At 35.4% G+C, this 17507-nt stretch overlaps 5 protein-coding genes across 12 annotated transcripts; all 5 read left to right on the top strand.

Moving 5' to 3' along the window:
• Positions 1-1590: 1590 nt before the first annotated feature.
• On the top strand, positions 1591-4140 carry LOC135845582 (kelch-like protein 40). 4 transcript variants are annotated; one of them, XM_065364235.1, is made up of 3 exons: positions 1591-1803; positions 2065-2118; positions 2205-4140. In XM_065364235.1, the coding sequence occupies exons 2-3, from the start codon at positions 2112-2114 to the stop codon at positions 3902-3904; spliced, it is 1707 nt and encodes a 568-aa protein (XP_065220307.1). In that variant the 5' UTR covers positions 1591-1803; positions 2065-2111; the 3' UTR covers positions 3905-4140. The 4 variants fall into 4 exon arrangements, with proteins under 4 accessions (XP_065220307.1, XP_065220306.1, XP_065220305.1 ...); XM_065364234.1 differs by having other exon boundaries at positions 1937-2118; XM_065364233.1 differs by having other exon boundaries at positions 1893-2118.
• Positions 4141-4227: 87 nt separating this feature from the next.
• Positions 4228-6592, top strand: LOC135845584 (kelch-like protein 13). The gene is made up of 3 exons (XM_065364238.1): positions 4228-4346; positions 4462-4515; positions 4607-6592. The coding sequence occupies exons 2-3, from the start codon at positions 4509-4511 to the stop codon at positions 6304-6306; spliced, it is 1707 nt and encodes a 568-aa protein (XP_065220310.1). The 5' UTR covers positions 4228-4346; positions 4462-4508; the 3' UTR covers positions 6307-6592.
• Positions 6593-8821: 2229 nt separating this feature from the next.
• Positions 8822-11397, top strand: LOC135845581 (kelch-like protein 40). 4 transcript variants are annotated; one of them, XM_065364231.1, is made up of 3 exons: positions 8822-9021; positions 9283-9336; positions 9423-11397. In XM_065364231.1, the coding sequence occupies exons 2-3, from the start codon at positions 9330-9332 to the stop codon at positions 11123-11125; spliced, it is 1710 nt and encodes a 569-aa protein (XP_065220303.1). In that variant the 5' UTR covers positions 8822-9021; positions 9283-9329; the 3' UTR covers positions 11126-11397. The 4 variants fall into 4 exon arrangements, with proteins under 4 accessions (XP_065220303.1, XP_065220301.1, XP_065220300.1 ...); XM_065364229.1 differs by having other exon boundaries at positions 9155-9336; XM_065364228.1 differs by having other exon boundaries at positions 9111-9336.
• Positions 11398-11459: 62 nt separating this feature from the next.
• LOC135843302 (kelch-like protein 3) lies at positions 11460-13792 on the top strand. 2 transcript variants are annotated; one of them, XM_065361133.1, is made up of 3 exons: positions 11460-11740; positions 11834-13223; positions 13317-13792. In XM_065361133.1, exons 1-3 carry the CDS (start codon positions 11710-11712, stop codon positions 13582-13584), a joined length of 1689 nt encoding a protein of 562 aa, XP_065217205.1. In that variant the 5' UTR covers positions 11460-11709; the 3' UTR covers positions 13585-13792. The 2 variants fall into 2 exon arrangements, with proteins under 2 accessions (XP_065217205.1, XP_065217204.1); XM_065361132.1 differs by having other exon boundaries at positions 11461-11740; positions 11834-13792.
• A 1153-nt stretch (positions 13793-14945) lies between these two features.
• On the top strand, positions 14946-17226 carry LOC135843301 (kelch-like protein 3). Its single transcript, XM_065361131.1, has 2 exons — positions 14946-15201; positions 15279-17226. Exons 1-2 carry the CDS (start codon positions 15168-15170, stop codon positions 17024-17026), a joined length of 1782 nt encoding a protein of 593 aa, XP_065217203.1. The 5' UTR covers positions 14946-15167; the 3' UTR covers positions 17027-17226.
• The last annotated feature ends 281 nt before the right edge of the window (positions 17227-17507 follow it).

Below are 17507 nucleotides of genomic sequence, written 5' to 3'. Positions count from 1 at the left end.
CTTAACAGTAGGGTATGAGTATGGTATGACAACATTCTGGCTTCTTGTAAACTATAGTTTTTGACTGGATTTTCATTTTTCAGTAAATAATTTTCTGATCTGATCAGTCAAATCAAAATTCAAAAGTGAATTATTTACTGATCAGTCAAAAATGAATTATTATTTATTTAGGTAGGTAGGTAGGTAGGTAGGTAGGTAGGTAGGTACTGTGTTGATCAGTGAAAAACTACTGTGATCACTGATCAGCTTGGTCAGCAGTAAAAAATTTTAAATAACTGACTTTTGCAGTACTTTTTCACTGTTTATTTCAGTGATGACATTTTGGATTTTGCCTTCTTAACAGTGAAATTTGACTGTTTCAAATTTAGAGAGTAGGTACATACATATCTACTTCTTGTGAGATGACCTATAAATAATAAATTGTAAAATCAAAAAAAAAAAAATGAATTGAATTGTGAGGTAAAATAAAGCTGTAAATTTTAATTTTGTTGAAGCACACTGTATTACTTGACTACTTTCAATACCTAGATAGGTACCTATTACAAATCTTCAAAAGTGTTCGTTTTTTTTGTTTGATTTGAAATTTGAATGCTCTGAAGTTTGAACTTTAATTTGAGAAATGATTGGTGTTACTTGAGATTGAGAAAACATAATTTTTTTTTTGCCTTAATTTCATTCTTGCAACTGGTTAATACAGTTCTCTTCTCTTCTCAGTTCTCTTTTTGTAATAGAAAATGCTGGTGCACTCTGATTAGGAATTTTTTGGTAATTTGAAAGCAAGGGGCAGCAATTTTTGTATTGCCCAAGCCCAAAGGCGCAAAAATGGGACATCTGACATCTACACAAGTCCCTATCCATTTCTGTCAGTTGTTGGATGTTATGGATAATTTCAAGGTAACCTTCATCTTAATTCTGATGTTCAGAACCATTTCAGTGAAAATTTATAAGTTACTTAAATTACCGGTAACTTACAGGTAAGTTACTGGTAAGTTACCCAATTATAAATTACCGGTAACTTAGCATCTCTGCTCGCGGCCCCTCAAGGGCCGCACTCGGAGCAAGAGCTCGCTTCGCTCACTCTGCACTTATTCGGTCGGGCGCTTCGCGCCCTCCCTCAATATTAACATATCAGCATTTAACCTAACCTTAACCTAACCTCTCTTTAATAATTACAAAATCATACCGAATAGGACCATGCTGCTTTCATAATTTTTTTTTTTGCAAAGTGTCGTGTCACACATGAGGTATCAACGGCATCACCAACGAAATTCACTTTCTTTGCTTGAATTTTTTCTGTCATTTAATTGTATCATAAATGGTACCTATTATACACGAAGTCAACACCAACTACCAAGTACCTATATTATTCGATTCAAAAAGGAATGTTAACATGCATGTTTATTCAGGAGTAAACCCCGACGAAAAATAATTCCAAGGAATGTTACCATGTTTACATGTTTACTTAGGAGTAAACCCTCATGAAAACTTCAAGGAATGTTAGGATGCATGTTTACTTCGGAGTAAACCCCGACGAATCGATCACTTGATTTCAAGGAATGTTACGATGCATGTTTACTCAAGAGTAAACCCTGATGAAAAGAAATACCTATAATGAAATCAAGGCGAAGATTTACCAAAGGTAAACCTAAAAATGAACTTTCCTTGAAGTACACTTCATTCTCTCCCAGGATAAGGGTAAACCTTGTTTTGGTAAACCAGTGTTCTTACATTCTCTCCAATTCGACTTCTCAGTTTTAGTTCATGCTCGTAATCAATAATTGAAAAAGTGAAAAAAATATGTAGGTAAGTTTTGAGTTGAATTTGAAATCAATTTCATTATTCTGAAAATTTTCAAGTCAACGAAGCGATATATTTTAATATATAAATTTTAGTGTCGTATCAATTCAAATCACGTTCTGCTTCAATTGCACAATAGGGTAATGCCAATCATAAGTATTTGGAAGATAACATCAAGTCCGGCTACTAGTTGCATGCTTCTTCAAATTTCTTCTTTTGAAGATCAGATTTTTACCTGTACATACTTTCATGGAGTTCTTGTTTCAGTGATCGCTGCTGTCTGAGTTCGGTTTCATTATTTACAATTTGGAAGAATGGCTAGTAAGATCAATTGGTTATTGTAGCCCATAATCGTTAATCGGAACATTTGCAAGTATTCTCAATACCAAAACGTCTTCTCTTTTCAGCTTTTTCCGATGAGATACAACTAGATATCCTCCAGAATAGTGCTTTCGACACCATGAACGAATATAGAAAAAAGAATCTGTTTTGCGATGTTTCTCTCGACACCAACGGTACTCTGTTTCCTTGTCATCGTCTCATCTTGACAGCTTCGTCTGCTTACTTTCAAGTAATGTTCAATGGAAATTTCAAAGAAAGCAACTTGCAAGTCATTCCCATTCAGGGCATCGATGCCGAAGTAATGGAAATTTTGCTATCTGCTATTTATACCACGCGAATTCGCTTGCTTCCAAAAAACGTGTATTTCATATTGAGAGCGAGTCATTTACTCCAAATTGATATGATTTTCAACGCATGTGTAGACTGTATCATGAAGAGGGTCGCTCGCATTCATTACTTACCTGATACGTGTTCATTTGCGAAAACTATTGGAGCTGAAGAATTATATGTTAAATGTATGACGAGGTTAGCAATGGACGTGTTTCACTGGGATAAAACTGACGCCTTTTTAGATCTTTCCTACGATGTATTGAAAGAAATATTATCAAAAGTGATATCCATTAGTAGCAGTCGCGATGATGATCTACTTGCTGTAGTCATGAAATGGTGTAAATATAATCACACTAGTACGAAGGATATTAGGGTACTTCTGCGGACTTGTAATTTTACCACAAAGCCCACATCTGCATTGGCTGAATTGATATTTACTGCGAGAAGTGAAGATAACAGTGAAAGTGCGCAAGATGAAAATCAATCAAATAATCATGATTTGAACTTGAATCTTTATTTGGATGCTTTTGACGTGAAAAGTGGAGCTAGAGGATGGGGATCACTGAAGATGAATGAGTCATTTAGCAACTACACACTATCAAACTTTCAACCCATGGATCTTTGGTACCCGAGAATTTGTTCAATGGGACTTAAGACGTACTATTTCGCACAAAATTTGTCAGCTGAAAGTAAAAGATGTATTTTTTCTTGTTTCGAAGACAGTAGCAGAATAGATTTGCGAGTGCCGAAAGAGTTTTCTACTTATGATAGTTACGAAATGATAGCCGTTGGAAAAGTGATTTATTTTTTCCAAGGCCATTACAATTCTAACATTTGGGTTTACGATTGTGAACTGGACACGTGGCAAGACAACATTTTTCAAGTACCTTTATCGTATAATTTATCGAAATCAGTTCTGTATGACTATTCGCAATGGTCTGATGTTACGTTTTTAGATAATGCTATTTACGTTATTGGATGTAAAAATCATGACTCAGGGTCTGATGAAAGATATATTATATCAATCGATACTCGCACTCCTCAGACTAGAAATTTAATCGCCTTCCCAAGCTCTTTTCAACGTGAAAATTCGACCGTTTGTGCGTTCGATGGGAAAATAGCGATTTCAGGCACCAGTCAAGATAGTGCTTTGCTTAATACCTTCAGTATTTTTGATGTGACTGCTAAAAAATGGAGAAACGATCTGAAGCCTATGAATGAAAGCGCAGCCAGGCATAAAATGATTCATCGTAATGGGTTTATCTACGCTGTGGACGAAAGACCATTCAACAAAAATGAGAAATATGATGTGAAATTGAATACGTGGACCGAGATCCCGAAGGTGCCGGAACGAGCTCAGTTCGTTAACGCTGATGGCGTTAATATGACGATAGGTTTTCATGGTTTGATTAATGCTGAATTCATTTCGCTGTAGGCCGTAGAATTAGTATTTTAGAATCTAGACTGAAATATATTATTAATACTCAATTATTTGTTATTCTGTGATAGAGATTTTATTTCTTGGTACCGTCCTAATGCAAACTCTAAACTTGTTTTGTGTTTCTGTTTGCATACTTGTTTAGATCATGGTGATATACTTTCGTGTAATTTTTACCTCCTTAATTTAATCGTAATATCATCTGTTCTGTGAATAAAAATTAAAAAATAAAATATTTGTTCAATATTGTTTTCACTTTCACTGCAACCGCCTCGTATTGAACAAACTAACGTATCCAGCTTACCTTCTTATCAGCACGGTCGCGGGTCGTGTTGATTTTTCCTCCAAAAATTTTCAAGTCATTTCAATATCTCAATATAAATTTTTGCGTCGTATCAATTCAATTGCGTTCTGCTTCAATTGTACAATAATGCCAATCGTAAGTATTTGGAAGATGATCATGTCCGACTACTACTAGTTGCATGCTTCTTCAAATTTCTTCTTTTGAAAATCAGATCTTTACCTCTAATTTCATAGAGTTCTTATTGTTTCAGTGATTACTGCCGTCTGAGTTCGGTTTCATAATTTACAATTTGGAAAAATGACTGGTAAGATCAATTGATTATTATAGCACATAATCGTTAATCAAATCAAAGCATTTGCAAGTATTCTCAATACCAAAACGTCTTCTCTTTTCAGTTTTTTCCGTAGAGATAGAACTAGATATCATCCAGAATGGTGCTTTCGACACCATGAACGAATATAGAAAAAAGAATCTGTTTTGCGATGTATCTCTCGACACGAACGGTACTCTGTTTCCTTGTCATCGTCTCATTTTGACAGCTTCGTCTACTTACTTTCAAGTAATGTTCAATGGAAATTTCAAAGAGAGCAGCTTGAAAGTCATTCCCATTCAGGGCATCGATGCCGAAATAATGGAAATTTTGCTATCCGCTATGTATACCACGCGAATTCGCTTGCTTTCAGAAAACGTGTATTTCATATTGAAAGCGAGTCATTTGCTCCAAATTGATGTGATTTTCAACGCATGTGTAGACTGTATCACGAAGAACGTCGGTCATGTTCATTACTTACCTGATACGTGTTCATTTGCGAAAACTATTGGAGCTGAAGAATTATATGTTAAATGTATGACGAGGTTAGCACTGGACGTGTTTCACTGGGAAAAAACATACGCCTTTTTGGATCTGCCCTACGATATTTTGAAAGAAGTATTATCAACGGTGGTAGTCATTAATGGCGGTCGGGATGATAATCTACTCGCTGTAATCATAAAATGGTGTAAATATAATCACACTAGTGCCAAGGATATTAGGGTACTTATGCAGATTTGTAATTTTAAGACAAATCTCACATCTGCATTGGCTGAATTGGTGGTCGATGCGAGAAGTGAAGATAACAGTGAAAGTGCGGAAGATGAAAATCAATCTGATAATAATTGTAATTTGAACTTGAATCTTTACTTGGAAACTGTTGACGTGAAAAGTGGAGCTAAAGGATGGGGAACACTAAAGCTAAATGAGTCATTCAGCAATTACACACTATCAAACTATCAAGCCATGGATTATTGTTTACCGCAAATTTGTTCACTAGGACTGAAGACTTACTGTTTAGCACAAGATTTTGCAACTGAAAGTATAAATAGAAAATGCGTTCTTTCTTGTTTTGAAGACGGTAGTAGAATAGGTGATTTGCAAGTGCCAAATGAACTTTCTGTTTATGATTGTTACGAAATGATAGGGGTCGGAAAAGTGATTTACTTTTTCCAACGTTGTTACGATTCTAAGATTTGGGTTTACGATTGTGAACTAGACACGTGGCAAAAAGTATCTTCACTTGATAATTCATCGAAATCAGTTCTGCATGATTATTCAGGTTGGTATGATGTTGCATTTTTAAATAATGTCATTCATATTGTTGGATGTAAAAAAAGCGATTCCGAGTCTGATGATAGATACATTTTATCAATCGATACTCGCGCTCCTCAGATTACAAATTTAATCGCATTCCCTAGCACTTCTCAACTCATAAATGCGACCGTGTGTGCATTCGATGGGAAAATAGCGATCTTAGGCAACAATCGCGATAGTATTTTGCATAGAACTTTACATAGTACTTTTAGTATTTTCGATGTGACGGCAACAAAATGGAGAACTGATCTGGAGCCCATGAACGAAGCCAGAGCAAAGCATAAACTAATTCATCGTGATGGGTTCATTTATGCTGTTGGAAAAAGACCAGTCATTAACAATGAGAAATATGATGTCAAGTTGAATACGTGGATCGAGATCCCAAAGTTGCCGGAACGAGCTCAGTTCGTTAAAGCTGATGGCGTTAATATGACCTTAGGTTTTGGTGATTTAATTAATGCTGATTGAACTCATTTCGCTGTAGGATTAGTATCCTAGACTGAGACTAAGATATATATTATTAAGTACCTGTATAAATGTTGCGATTGCGATTAGTAGTTGTTTTTCCTTTTTCTACTTTTGTGGGTATAGGTACTTACTCAATTTGTTATTTTTATGATTGAGAAAGTATACTTTTGTGTTTATGTGTTATTTTTACCACATAGATTTATTCTTAATATCGTTCTGTTCTATTTTAAATAAAAATACAAAATTAAAAAATAAAATAAAATTGTTCAATATTGTTTTCATAATGCTGCAACCGCCTCACCCTCATATTGAACAAACTAACGTATCCAGTTTACCTTATCAACAGGTGTTTTTGTTCACACGCGTCAATTTAGAGAGAATGTTCTGGTTTACCTCCGGGTAAACCACCCACAGGCGAGAATAACGTGTACCTTAGGGAATGTTACGATCAGGTTTACCTAGGGGTAAACCCCGACGAAAATTTCAAGGAATGTTACCATGCATGTTTACTCGAGAGTAAACCCAGACAAAATTTTTAATTTTATCATGCATTTGGTAAGATAAGATTTTGTTTTCAGTGTTGGGGGGCGCGCTCGGCTTCGCCTCGCGCGTGTCCGTATCTCCTACTTTTGCTACGCGAGTACTCCTCGTGAATCGGGCGCTTCGCGCCCTCGCGGCCAGAGATGCATGGAAACTTACCGCGGTAACTTACCCGAGAACTTACCGGTAAGTTACCGGTAAGTTACCATGTCATAAATTACCATAAGTTACCGCGGTAATTTATAAATTTTCAACAGAAATGTTGGCATGGGTAATTTTTGATGTTTGCATGTACTGCTGTAGCTGTCTAGATACAACAAATTACAATTTGTACTCTCTAAATTTAAAAGAGTCAAATTTTACTGTATAGCACTTAACAGTAGGGTATGAGTATGGTATGACAACATTCTGGCTTCTTGTAAACTATAGTTTTTGACTGGATTTTCATTTTTCAGTAAATAATTTTCTGATCTGATCAGTCAAATCAAAATTCAAAAGTGAATTATTTACTGATCAGTCAAAAATGAATTATTATTTATTTAGGTAGGTAGGTAGGTAGGTAGGTAGGTAGGTAGGTACTGTGTTGATCAGTGAAAAACTACTGTGATCACTGATCAGCTTGGTCAGCAGTAAAAAATTTTAAATAACTGACTTTTGCAGTACTTTTTCACTGTTTATTTCAGTGATGACATTTTGGATTTTGCCTTCTTAACAGTGAAATTTGACTGTTTCAAATTTAGAGAGTAGGTACATACATATCTACTTCTTGTGAGATGACCTATAAATAATAAATTGTAAAATCAAAAAAAAAAAAATGAATTGAATTGTGAGGTAAAATAAAGCTGTAAATTTTAATTTTGTTGAAGCACACTGTATTACTTGACTACTTTCAATACCTAGATAGGTACCTATTACAAATCTTCAAAAGTGTTCGTTTTTTTTGTTTGATTTGAAATTTGAATGCTCTGAAGTTTGAACTTTAATTTGAGAAATGATTGGTGTTACTTGAGATTGAGAAAACATAATTTTTTTTTTGCCTTAATTTCATTCTTGCAACTGGTTAATACAGTTCTCTTCTCTTCTCAGTTCTCTTTTTGTAATAGAAAATGCTGGTGCACTCTGATTAGGAATTTTTTGGTAATTTGAAAGCAAGGGGCAGCAATTTTTGTATTGCCCAAGCCCAAAGGCGCAAAAATGGGACATCTGACATCTACACAAGTCCCTATCCATTTCTGTCAGTTGTTGGATGTTATGGATAATTTCAAGGTAACCTTCATCTTAATTCTGATGTTCAGAACCATTTCAGTGAAAATTTATAAGTTACTTAAATTACCGGTAACTTACAGGTAAGTTACTGGTAAGTTACCCAATTATAAATTACCGGTAACTTAGCATCTCTGCTCGCGGCCCCTCAAGGGCCGCACTCGGAGCAAGAGCTCGCTTCGCTCACTCTGCACTTATTCGGTCGGGCGCTTCGCGCCCTCCCTCAATATTAACATATCAGCATTTAACCTAACCTTAACCTAACCTCTCTTTAATAATTACAAAATCATACCGAATAGGACCATGCTGCTTTCATAATTTTTTTTTTTGCAAAGTGTCGTGTCACACATGAGGTATCAACGGCATCACCAACGAAATTCACTTTCTTTGCTTGAATTTTTTCTGTCATTTAATTGTATCATAAATGGTACCTATTATACACGAAGTCAACACCAACTACCAAGTACCTATATTATTCGATTCAAAAAGGAATGTTAACATGCATGTTTATTCAGGAGTAAACCCCGACGAAAAATAATTCCAAGGAATGTTACCATGTTTACATGTTTACTTAGGAGTAAACCCTCATGAAAACTTCAAGGAATGTTAGGATGCATGTTTACTTCGGAGTAAACCCCGACGAATCGATCACTTGATTTCAAGGAATGTTACGATGCATGTTTACTCAAGAGTAAACCCTGATGAAAAGAAATACCTATAATGAAATCAAGGCGAAGATTTACCAAAGGTAAACCTAAAAATGAACTTTCCTTGAAGTACACTTCATTCTCTCCCAGGATAAGGGTAAACCTTGTTTTGGTAAACCAGTGTTCTTACATTCTCTCCAATTCGACTTCTCAGTTTTAGTTCATGCTCGTAATCAATAATTGAAAAAGTGAAAAAAATATGTAGGTAAGTTTTGAGTTGAATTTGAAATCAATTTCATTATTCTGAAAATTTTCAAGTCAACGAAGCGATATATTTTAATATATAAATTTTAGTGTCGTATCAATTCAAATCACGTTCTGCTTCAATTGCACAATAGGGTAATGCCAATCATAAGTATTTGGAAGATAACATCAAGTCCGGCTACTAGTTGCATGCTTCTTCAAATTTCTTCTTTTGAAGATCAGATTTTTACCTGTACATACTTTCATGGAGTTCTTGTTTCAGTGATCGCTGCTGTCTGAGTTCGGTTTCATTATTTACAATTTGGAAGAATGGCTAGTAAGATCAATTGGTTATTGTAGCCCATAATCGTTAATCGGAACATTTGCAAGTATTCTCAATACCAAAACGTCTTCTCTTTTCAGCTTTTTCCGATGAGATACAACTAGATATCCTCCAGAATAGTGCTTTCGACACCATGAACGAATATAGAAAAAAGAATCTGTTTTGCGATGTTTCTCTCGACACCAACGGTACTCTGTTTCCTTGTCATCGTCTCATCTTGACAGCTTCGTCTGCTTACTTTCAAGTAATGTTCAATGGAAATTTCAAAGAAAGCAACTTGCAAGTCATTCCCATTCAGGGCATCGATGCCGAAGTAATGGAAATTTTGCTATCTGCTATTTATACCACGCGAATTCGCTTGCTTCCAAAAAACGTGTATTTCATATTGAGAGCGAGTCATTTACTCCAAATTGATATGATTTTCAACGCATGTGTAGACTGTATCATGAAGAGGGTCGCTCGCATTCATTACTTACCTGATACGTGTTCATTTGCGAAAACTATTGGAGCTGAAGAATTATATGTTAAATGTATGACGAGGTTAGCAATGGACGTGTTTCACTGGGATAAAACTGACGCCTTTTTAGATCTTTCCTACGATGTATTGAAAGAAATATTATCAAAAGTGATATCCATTAGTAGCAGTCGCGATGATGATCTACTTGCTGTAGTCATGAAATGGTGTAAATATAATCACACTAGTACGAAGGATATTAGGGTACTTCTGCGGACTTGTAATTTTACCACAAAGCCCACATCTGCATTGGCTGAATTGATATTTACTGCGAGAAGTGAAGATAACAGTGAAAGTGCGCAAGATGAAAATCAATCAAATAATCATGATTTGAACTTGAATCTTTATTTGAATGCTGTTGACGTAAAAAATGGAGCTAAAGGATGGGGATCACTGAAACTAAATGAGTCATTCAGCAATTACACACTATCAAACTTTCAAGACATGAATCTTATTTGGTTCCCGAGAATTTGTTCAATGGGACTTAAGACGTTCTATTTCGCACAAAATTTGTCAGCTGAAAGTAAAAGTTGTATTTTTTCTTGTTTTGAAGACAGTAGTAGAATAGATTTGCAAGTGCCAAATGATTTTTCTTGTGGAATGAATTACGAAATGATAGCGGTTGGGAAAGAGATTTATTGTTTCCAGGGCCGTCACAATTCCAAAGTTTGGGTTTACAATTGTGAACTAGACATGTGGCAATACAACACGTTTCAAATACCTTCACGTGATAATTCATCGAAATCAGTTCTGTATAAGTATTCGCAGTGGTCTGATGTTACGTCTTTAGATCATGTTATTTACGTTGTTGGATGTAAAAATCATCACTCGGGGTCTGATGATAGATATATTATGTCAATCGATACTCGTGCTCCTCAGATCAGAAAGTTAATCACATTTCCAAGCCCATTTCAACATGAAGGTGCGGCCGCTTGTGCATTCGATGGAAAAATAGCGGTTTCAGGCTCCAATCTTGATGGTACTTTGCATAATGCCTTTAGTATTTTAGATGTAACAGCCGGAAAATGGAGAACCGATCTGGAGCCTATGAATGAAGGCAGAGCTGGACATAAACTGATTCATCGTGATGGGTTCATCTACGCTGTGGAAAATAAACCATTCATCAAAAATGAGAAATATGATGTAAAGTTGAACAGGTGGATCGAGATCCCAAAGTTGCCGAAACGAGCTGAGTTCGTTAACGCTGATGGCGTTTGTATGACAATAGGTTTCGGTGATTTAATTAATGCTGAATTCAATACGCTGTAGGCTGTAGAATTAGTATACTAGACTGAGATAGATATATTATTAAGTATAAAGTTGCGATTATTTTTTCCTTTTTCTACTTTTATACTTAATCAATTTGTTGTATTCGTGTGATTGAGATTTCATTTCTTGGTACCATAGTAACTACGCAATATTATTTTGTGTTTCTGTTTGCATGCCTGTTTAGATTGTTGAAGTATATTTTCGTATTATTTTTACCACATTGATTTAGTCTTAATATCGTTGTTCCATTTTGAATAAAAATTTAAAATAGATTCGATATATTTTTCATAATGCCGCAACCGCCTATATTGAACAAACTAACGTATCCAGTTTACCTTATCAACACGTGTCTTTGTTTATACTTATACGCCGAAAAGTTGGGTAAGAAAAAAATTGCATGAAGAGTGAATTTTTCATATCAACGAAACGAAACATTTGAAAAAACTGTTGCAATAGTACTTTTAAAAGCTATTATCGAAGTATCAAATCATAAAGATCGTGAATTATTTAGAATAAAGTCTTGACCACTGGTTGCATGCAATCTCCTGTGTGAATTCAATATCATTATTTTACAATCTGGAAGAATGAAGACGAATAGTAAAAAATCACATAAAGGTAAGAGACCTTTTGATAATTTATCGTCGATATCCCTGCGAAACACTTGCAAGTATTCATAGTTGTTAATACCAAAATCAACTCATTTTTCAGTTCCATTCGAAGATGTGAAGGTGGATGTACTCCACAACGGTGTTTTTGAAACGATGAACGATTACAGAAAACAGAATCTGTTCTGCGATGTAACCTTCGACATCAACGGTACTTTATTTCCTTGCCATCGTCTCGTCCTAACCATCATGTCTCCTTATTTTCGCACCATGTTCAACGGAAATTTCAAAGAAGCCAGTTCTAAAATCGTCCCCTTGCAAGATATTGACGCCGAGATCATGGAAATCATTCTGCGCGCAATCTACACAGCTCGAATTCATTTACTTCCGAAAAATGTTTATTTCACATTGAAAGCGAGTCATTTGTTTCAATTGGACGCGATTTCCAACGAATGTGTTGATTGCATTATGAAGAACGTGGCTTCCATTCATTATTTACCTGAAACGTGTTCGTTCTCGAAAATCATCGGATCTACAGCATTGTATGCTAAATGTGCGGAAGCGATGGCGACTGATATTCTACACTGGGGAAAAACAGACGGTTTTTTTAATCTGTCGTTTGAAATTATGACAGACGTATTATCAGAAGTTAGTTCGAAAAGTAGTAGTTCGGATGATGGAATACTCGCAATAATTATCAAATGGTGTAAATATAATGGCACTTGTTCGAAGGATATGAAGGTACTTTTGCAAGCACCAAAATTCAACAGCAAAACTGTAGGAATATCTGCAATTCCCGAATTGGTCAATTCCACGAAAGGCGAAGATGGCGATAAATGTGCGGAAAGTTCGATACCATCGAGTGATTTGATTCTGATTCTCTATTTAAATGCTGTTGACGTGAAAAGTGGAGCAAAAGGATGGGCAACCTTGAAGTTGAATGAATCATTTGACAAATATACATTGTCAAATTTTCGAGCATCAGATTCTCCATACAGAAAAATGTGCTCAATTGGAACAAAGATCTACTGCTTCGAAGTGAATCTCCAAATAGAAAAATACACTTTTTCGTGTTACGATGAAAGCGGTGGAATAGATTTGCAAGTGCCGAATGTGTATGGCAATTCTACTTCTAAAGAGTACTTCATTACTTCCGACAATTACGATGATTACGAATACGAATTGATAGCTGATGCGGAAGAAAAGAAGATTTATTTGTTTTACAAAGTTTCTGATACTGACATTTGGGTTTACGATTGTGAACTGAACTCGTGGCAAGGCGACACGTTCAAAGTACCTGTCAAGGGATCATTCAAGTTGAAACCAGCTCTGTATAAATATCAGGATTGGTTTGCCGTCACGTTTTTAGATCGTGTTTTATATTTTCTAGGATGCCGACAACGTTACGATTATGCGTATTATGGCACTCCATATATTTTGACAATCGATACGCGTACTCCTACAATTAAAAGTGAAGTGGCCCAATTACCGAGGTATAAACATGCTAATGCAGCCGTTTGCGCATTCGATGGTAAAATAGCGATTTCAGGGTCTGATTATGATGATATTTTACGTAATACTTTTAGTATTATCGACTTGAAGACCAAAGAATGGATAACCGATCTGAAACCTATGAACGAGGGCAGAGCAAAGCATAAACTAATTCATTACAATGGGTTTCTTTACGCGGTAGAAAACAGCCCATTCAAGAAGAACGAAAAATACGATGTGAAGCTGAACACATGGATCGAGCTCCCAAAGTTGCCGGAACGAGTACAGTTTGTCGATGCTGATGGCGTTGATATGACAATTGGTTTTGGTAGTGTAATTAATGCTGAATCAATTCGGCTGTAAAATTAGTTATACTTTTGACGGAGATATCTTTAAGTTTAAATTTTGTTTTTATTTTTTTTACCTGGGTAGATAGGTACTTTATTAGTTTGCTATTCGTACCTAATACTGTTGTGATTAAGATTCCGTTACTCCGGTGTTGTTTTTTTGTGTGCATATATCTACCTACTTTGTTTGAGTTTATAAAAATATAAGTAGGTACCTAATTCAATCCCGTTGTTTTTATTATTTCGTTATGCCATACCGGCCATACATAAGATATGTGATCGCGACGAGTATTCTTGATGGACGAATAGAGACGAGGGTTATCTACTTCTCTTCTGATCTGTTAGTTTAGTTCTCCTTTCAATGATTCAAAATTATAATTTTGTGCTGGTCAAGTTCATGTAATTGCAGTATAAGCTTATTTTTAAAAATCTCTTGTTTCACCACTGGAGCTGGATACTTCAGAATAAGTAATTTGCGAATTATTTGAAAAAGAGGATTCAATGAGATCAATATGGAATAGGGTCAAGTTTTCTCAATTTTGTTCTGAATTGAACGAGATTTATTTTTTTAAAATCATCGCTGTTGATCAGAATTGAAAGTGTAATGTGATTTTTGAAGTGTGTTTTTTACCTCGTCAAGCAGAGAGAACTTTTCGTCAGTGTTTTATTACAAAAATGAAAAAATATTCGTAGAAATCTTGTAGGTAGGGGATCAAAGATCAAAATCTTTGAATTCATTTCGGAAAAAAATGAACATTTATGTGCAATTTCATCAAAAAAGAATGTTGAGTATATTTTGATATTTTCTTGCTCATTTTTTATTTGCAAAAAGCCACAGAAATGAGGGCCTAAAATAGGTACACCGTAGATGATCTTTGTTTGCAAAAAAAGAGACTCATAATTCTATCAAAATACTTATGTGATAATTTTTGAAATCCTTGAAAACTGGTAAATCTTATTAATACATTCGATTTTCAAAGTGTTTTCGAATTCGATGCGTTTCTTAAATCGCCAAATGTGATTGACTGATTGCCTAGCGAAAAGGTATCTAGAGATATATGTACAAACATTGATTTTAAAATCAATGGTACAAATAAACGATAAAGTCACATTCTATTCAAAAAAAATAGAGTCCTTGGAGAATGTTATAATTTCACTACTGAGATGAAAATTTTCGAAGAAGGGGCACGATTCGTTGAAAAAATTGACCGACTTATGCCACATTCGGACTTCGGAGTTTCGTACATTTCTGATTTCCAACTAACAAAATGAAGATTGATGCAGCATCTGCATTTATTGAACAAACTAATCTATCCACTTATCAAGTTTTTTGTTGTTTTTGTGAAAAAAATATAAGATAAGAGAATGCTATTTTAGAAATGACTGAAGGCAGGATGGCTCTGATTGTTTTTTCTCGTAAATTGGTTATCGATGACGTTCTTGTATTGCGCTAAGTAAATTGTGCAAATCCAAATAATATCAAATTGTGAACTTGTGAAGATCGTTATCAAAAGAAGTCGAGTTTTGGCTACTGTTGCATGCTTTTCGCATGTATGGGTTTCCTGTTTAAATTGAATTTTGTATTTCAAATTCAGAAGAATGGCTCGTATTCGTTGTGATAAAATCGGAATTGGTAAGACTTATGAATATATAATCACCTTGTGTAAAGAACTTGCGATTATTTAATACAAAAATTTCTTCATTTTTCAGCTTCGTTCGAAGAAGCAAACGTGGATGATCTCCATAGCTCTGTTTTTGAAACGATGAACGATTATAGAAAACAGAATCTTTTCTGCGACGTAACCCTCGACATCAACGGTACCTTATTTCCTTGCCATCGTCTCGTTCTAACCATCATGTCTCCTTATTTTCGCACCATGTTCAACGGAAATTTCAAAGAAGGTAGTTCTAAAGTCGTCCCCATGCAAGATATTGACGCCGAGATCATGGAAATTATTCTGCACGCAATCTACACAGCTCGAATTCATTTGCTTCCAAAAAATGTTTATTTCGTATTGAAAGCGAGTCATTTGCTTCAACTGGACTCGATTTTCAACGTATGCGTTGATTGTATTATGAAGAACGTGACTTTCATTTATTACCTGCCTGAAACCTGTTTGTTCGCAAATTCCATCAAATCAAAAGCACTGTATGCTAAATGTGTAGAAGCGTTGGCTGCAGGTTTTTTAAACTGGGGAAAAACTGACGGTTTTTTGAATCTGTCCTTTGATATAATAAGTGAAATATTACTAAATGTTCGTTCGAAAAGTAGAAATTCGGATGACGGAATACTCGCCATAATCATCAAATGGTGTAAACATAATGACGTTAGTCGGAAAAACATGAAGGTACTTTTGAAAGCACCAAAATTCAACAGTAAATCCTTCGAAATATCTGCGATTCCCGAATTAATTGTTGCTGCGAAAGGCGAAGATTGCGATAAATGTGCGGAAAATACATTACCATCGAGTGATTTGAATCTGGTCCTCTATTTAAATGCTGTTGACGTGAAAAGTGGAGCAAAAGGATGGGCAACATTGAAGTTGAATGAATCATTTGACAAATATACGTTGTCAAATTTTCGAGCCTCGGATTCTCCATACAGAAAAGTATGCTCAATTGGGACGAAGATTTACTGCTTCGAAGTGAATGCCCAAATGGGAAGATACTCATTTTCGTGTTTCGATGAAAGCGGTGGAATAGCTGATGATCTGCTAGTGCCGAATGTGTATGGCAGTTCTACTTCAATTGGATACTATATTCTTTCGGGCGACTACGTTGATTACGAATTGATAGCGGATGCGAAGGAAAATAAGATTTATTTGTTATACGGACTTCTCGATACTGAAATTTGGGTTTACGATTGTGAACTAAACTCGTGGCAAGGCGACACGTTCAAAGTACTTGTCTCGGAGTTAAGGGGATTACAAGCAGCTCTGTATGATTATAAGGAGTGGTTTGCCGTCTCGTTTTTCGATCATGTTTTTTATTTTGTTGGATGCCAACGCTATTACTCGATTGGGTGCGATGAACGTAGAAATATTCTGACAATCGATACTCGAACTCCTACAGTTAGAAATCTTGTACCATTCCCAAAATTCAAACATCTTAATGCCGCCGTCTGCGAATTCGATGGAAAACTAGCGATTTCAGGCTCTGATTACGATGGTATTTTACGTAATGCTTTTAGTATTTACGACGTGAAGACCGAAGAATTGACAACCGATCTGAAACCTATGAACGAGGGCAGAGCTGGACACAAAATGATTCATCATAATGGATTCATCTACGCGCTGGAAAACAGCCCATTTAATAGAAATGAAAAATACGATACGAAGCTGAACATGTGGATCGAGATTCCAAAGTTGCCGGAACGAGTACAGTTCGTAAATACGGAAGGCGTTGATATGACAATTGCTTTCACTAGTGTGTTGAATGTTGAGTCAATTTCTCTGTAGGATTAGTACCTATTTGAGACTCAGATATTTTAAGAATAGTTTTGATCATATTTTATTCTTTTTTTACTTTTCTAATTATGCTTTTTATTTTTATTGTTGTGATTGAGATTCCGATACCTCAATAAGTATGCAGTCTCATCTTTTGTTATTTTTTTTTTATGTGTGTAGATATTTGTTTGAATAAATCTAAGTTCATTTTATTCCATTTCATTTTATCGCTTAATTTCGGTACCATTTTCATTATTTCGTTATGGCTATTGGCTACGTACGTATGTAAATTGTAAAGTTATTTGATCGTGACGTCGAGTATTCCAAATGGACGATTAAAGATGAAGTTTCATTCTGATAGTTGTTATAGTCTTGTTTTTTCAGTGACCCAAAATTCAAAGTGCCAACTTTACGTGAGTCTGGTTTAGTAGGGTTGTTTTGAAAAAATCTCTCGTTACATCCAACTCGAACTAGGTTTCATTGAAGTTGAAAA

The sequence above is a fragment of the Planococcus citri genome, chromosome 4, assembly GCF_950023065.1.
Source record: "Planococcus citri chromosome 4, ihPlaCitr1.1, whole genome shotgun sequence".
NCBI lineage: Eukaryota > Metazoa > Arthropoda > Insecta > Hemiptera > Pseudococcidae > Planococcus > Planococcus citri.
The sequence above is the reverse complement of the archived record's forward strand: the minus strand, read 5'-3'. Positions and strand labels throughout refer to the sequence as shown.

Bases quoted from the DNA above. Each gene is read 5' to 3' on its own strand.
- LOC135843302 (XM_065361132.1), top strand. From the start codon at position 11,710: ATGAAGACGAATAGTAAAAAATCACATAAAG. The intron at 11,741-11,833 runs GTAAGAGACCTT...CTCATTTTTCAG, and splicing joins TAGTAAAAAATCACATAAAG to TTCCATTCGAAGATGTGAAG.
- LOC135843301 (XM_065361131.1), top strand. From the start codon at position 15,168: ATGGCTCGTATTCGTTGTGATAAAATCGGAATTG. The intron at 15,202-15,278 runs GTAAGACTTATG...TTCATTTTTCAG, and splicing joins TTGTGATAAAATCGGAATTG to CTTCGTTCGAAGAAGCAAAC.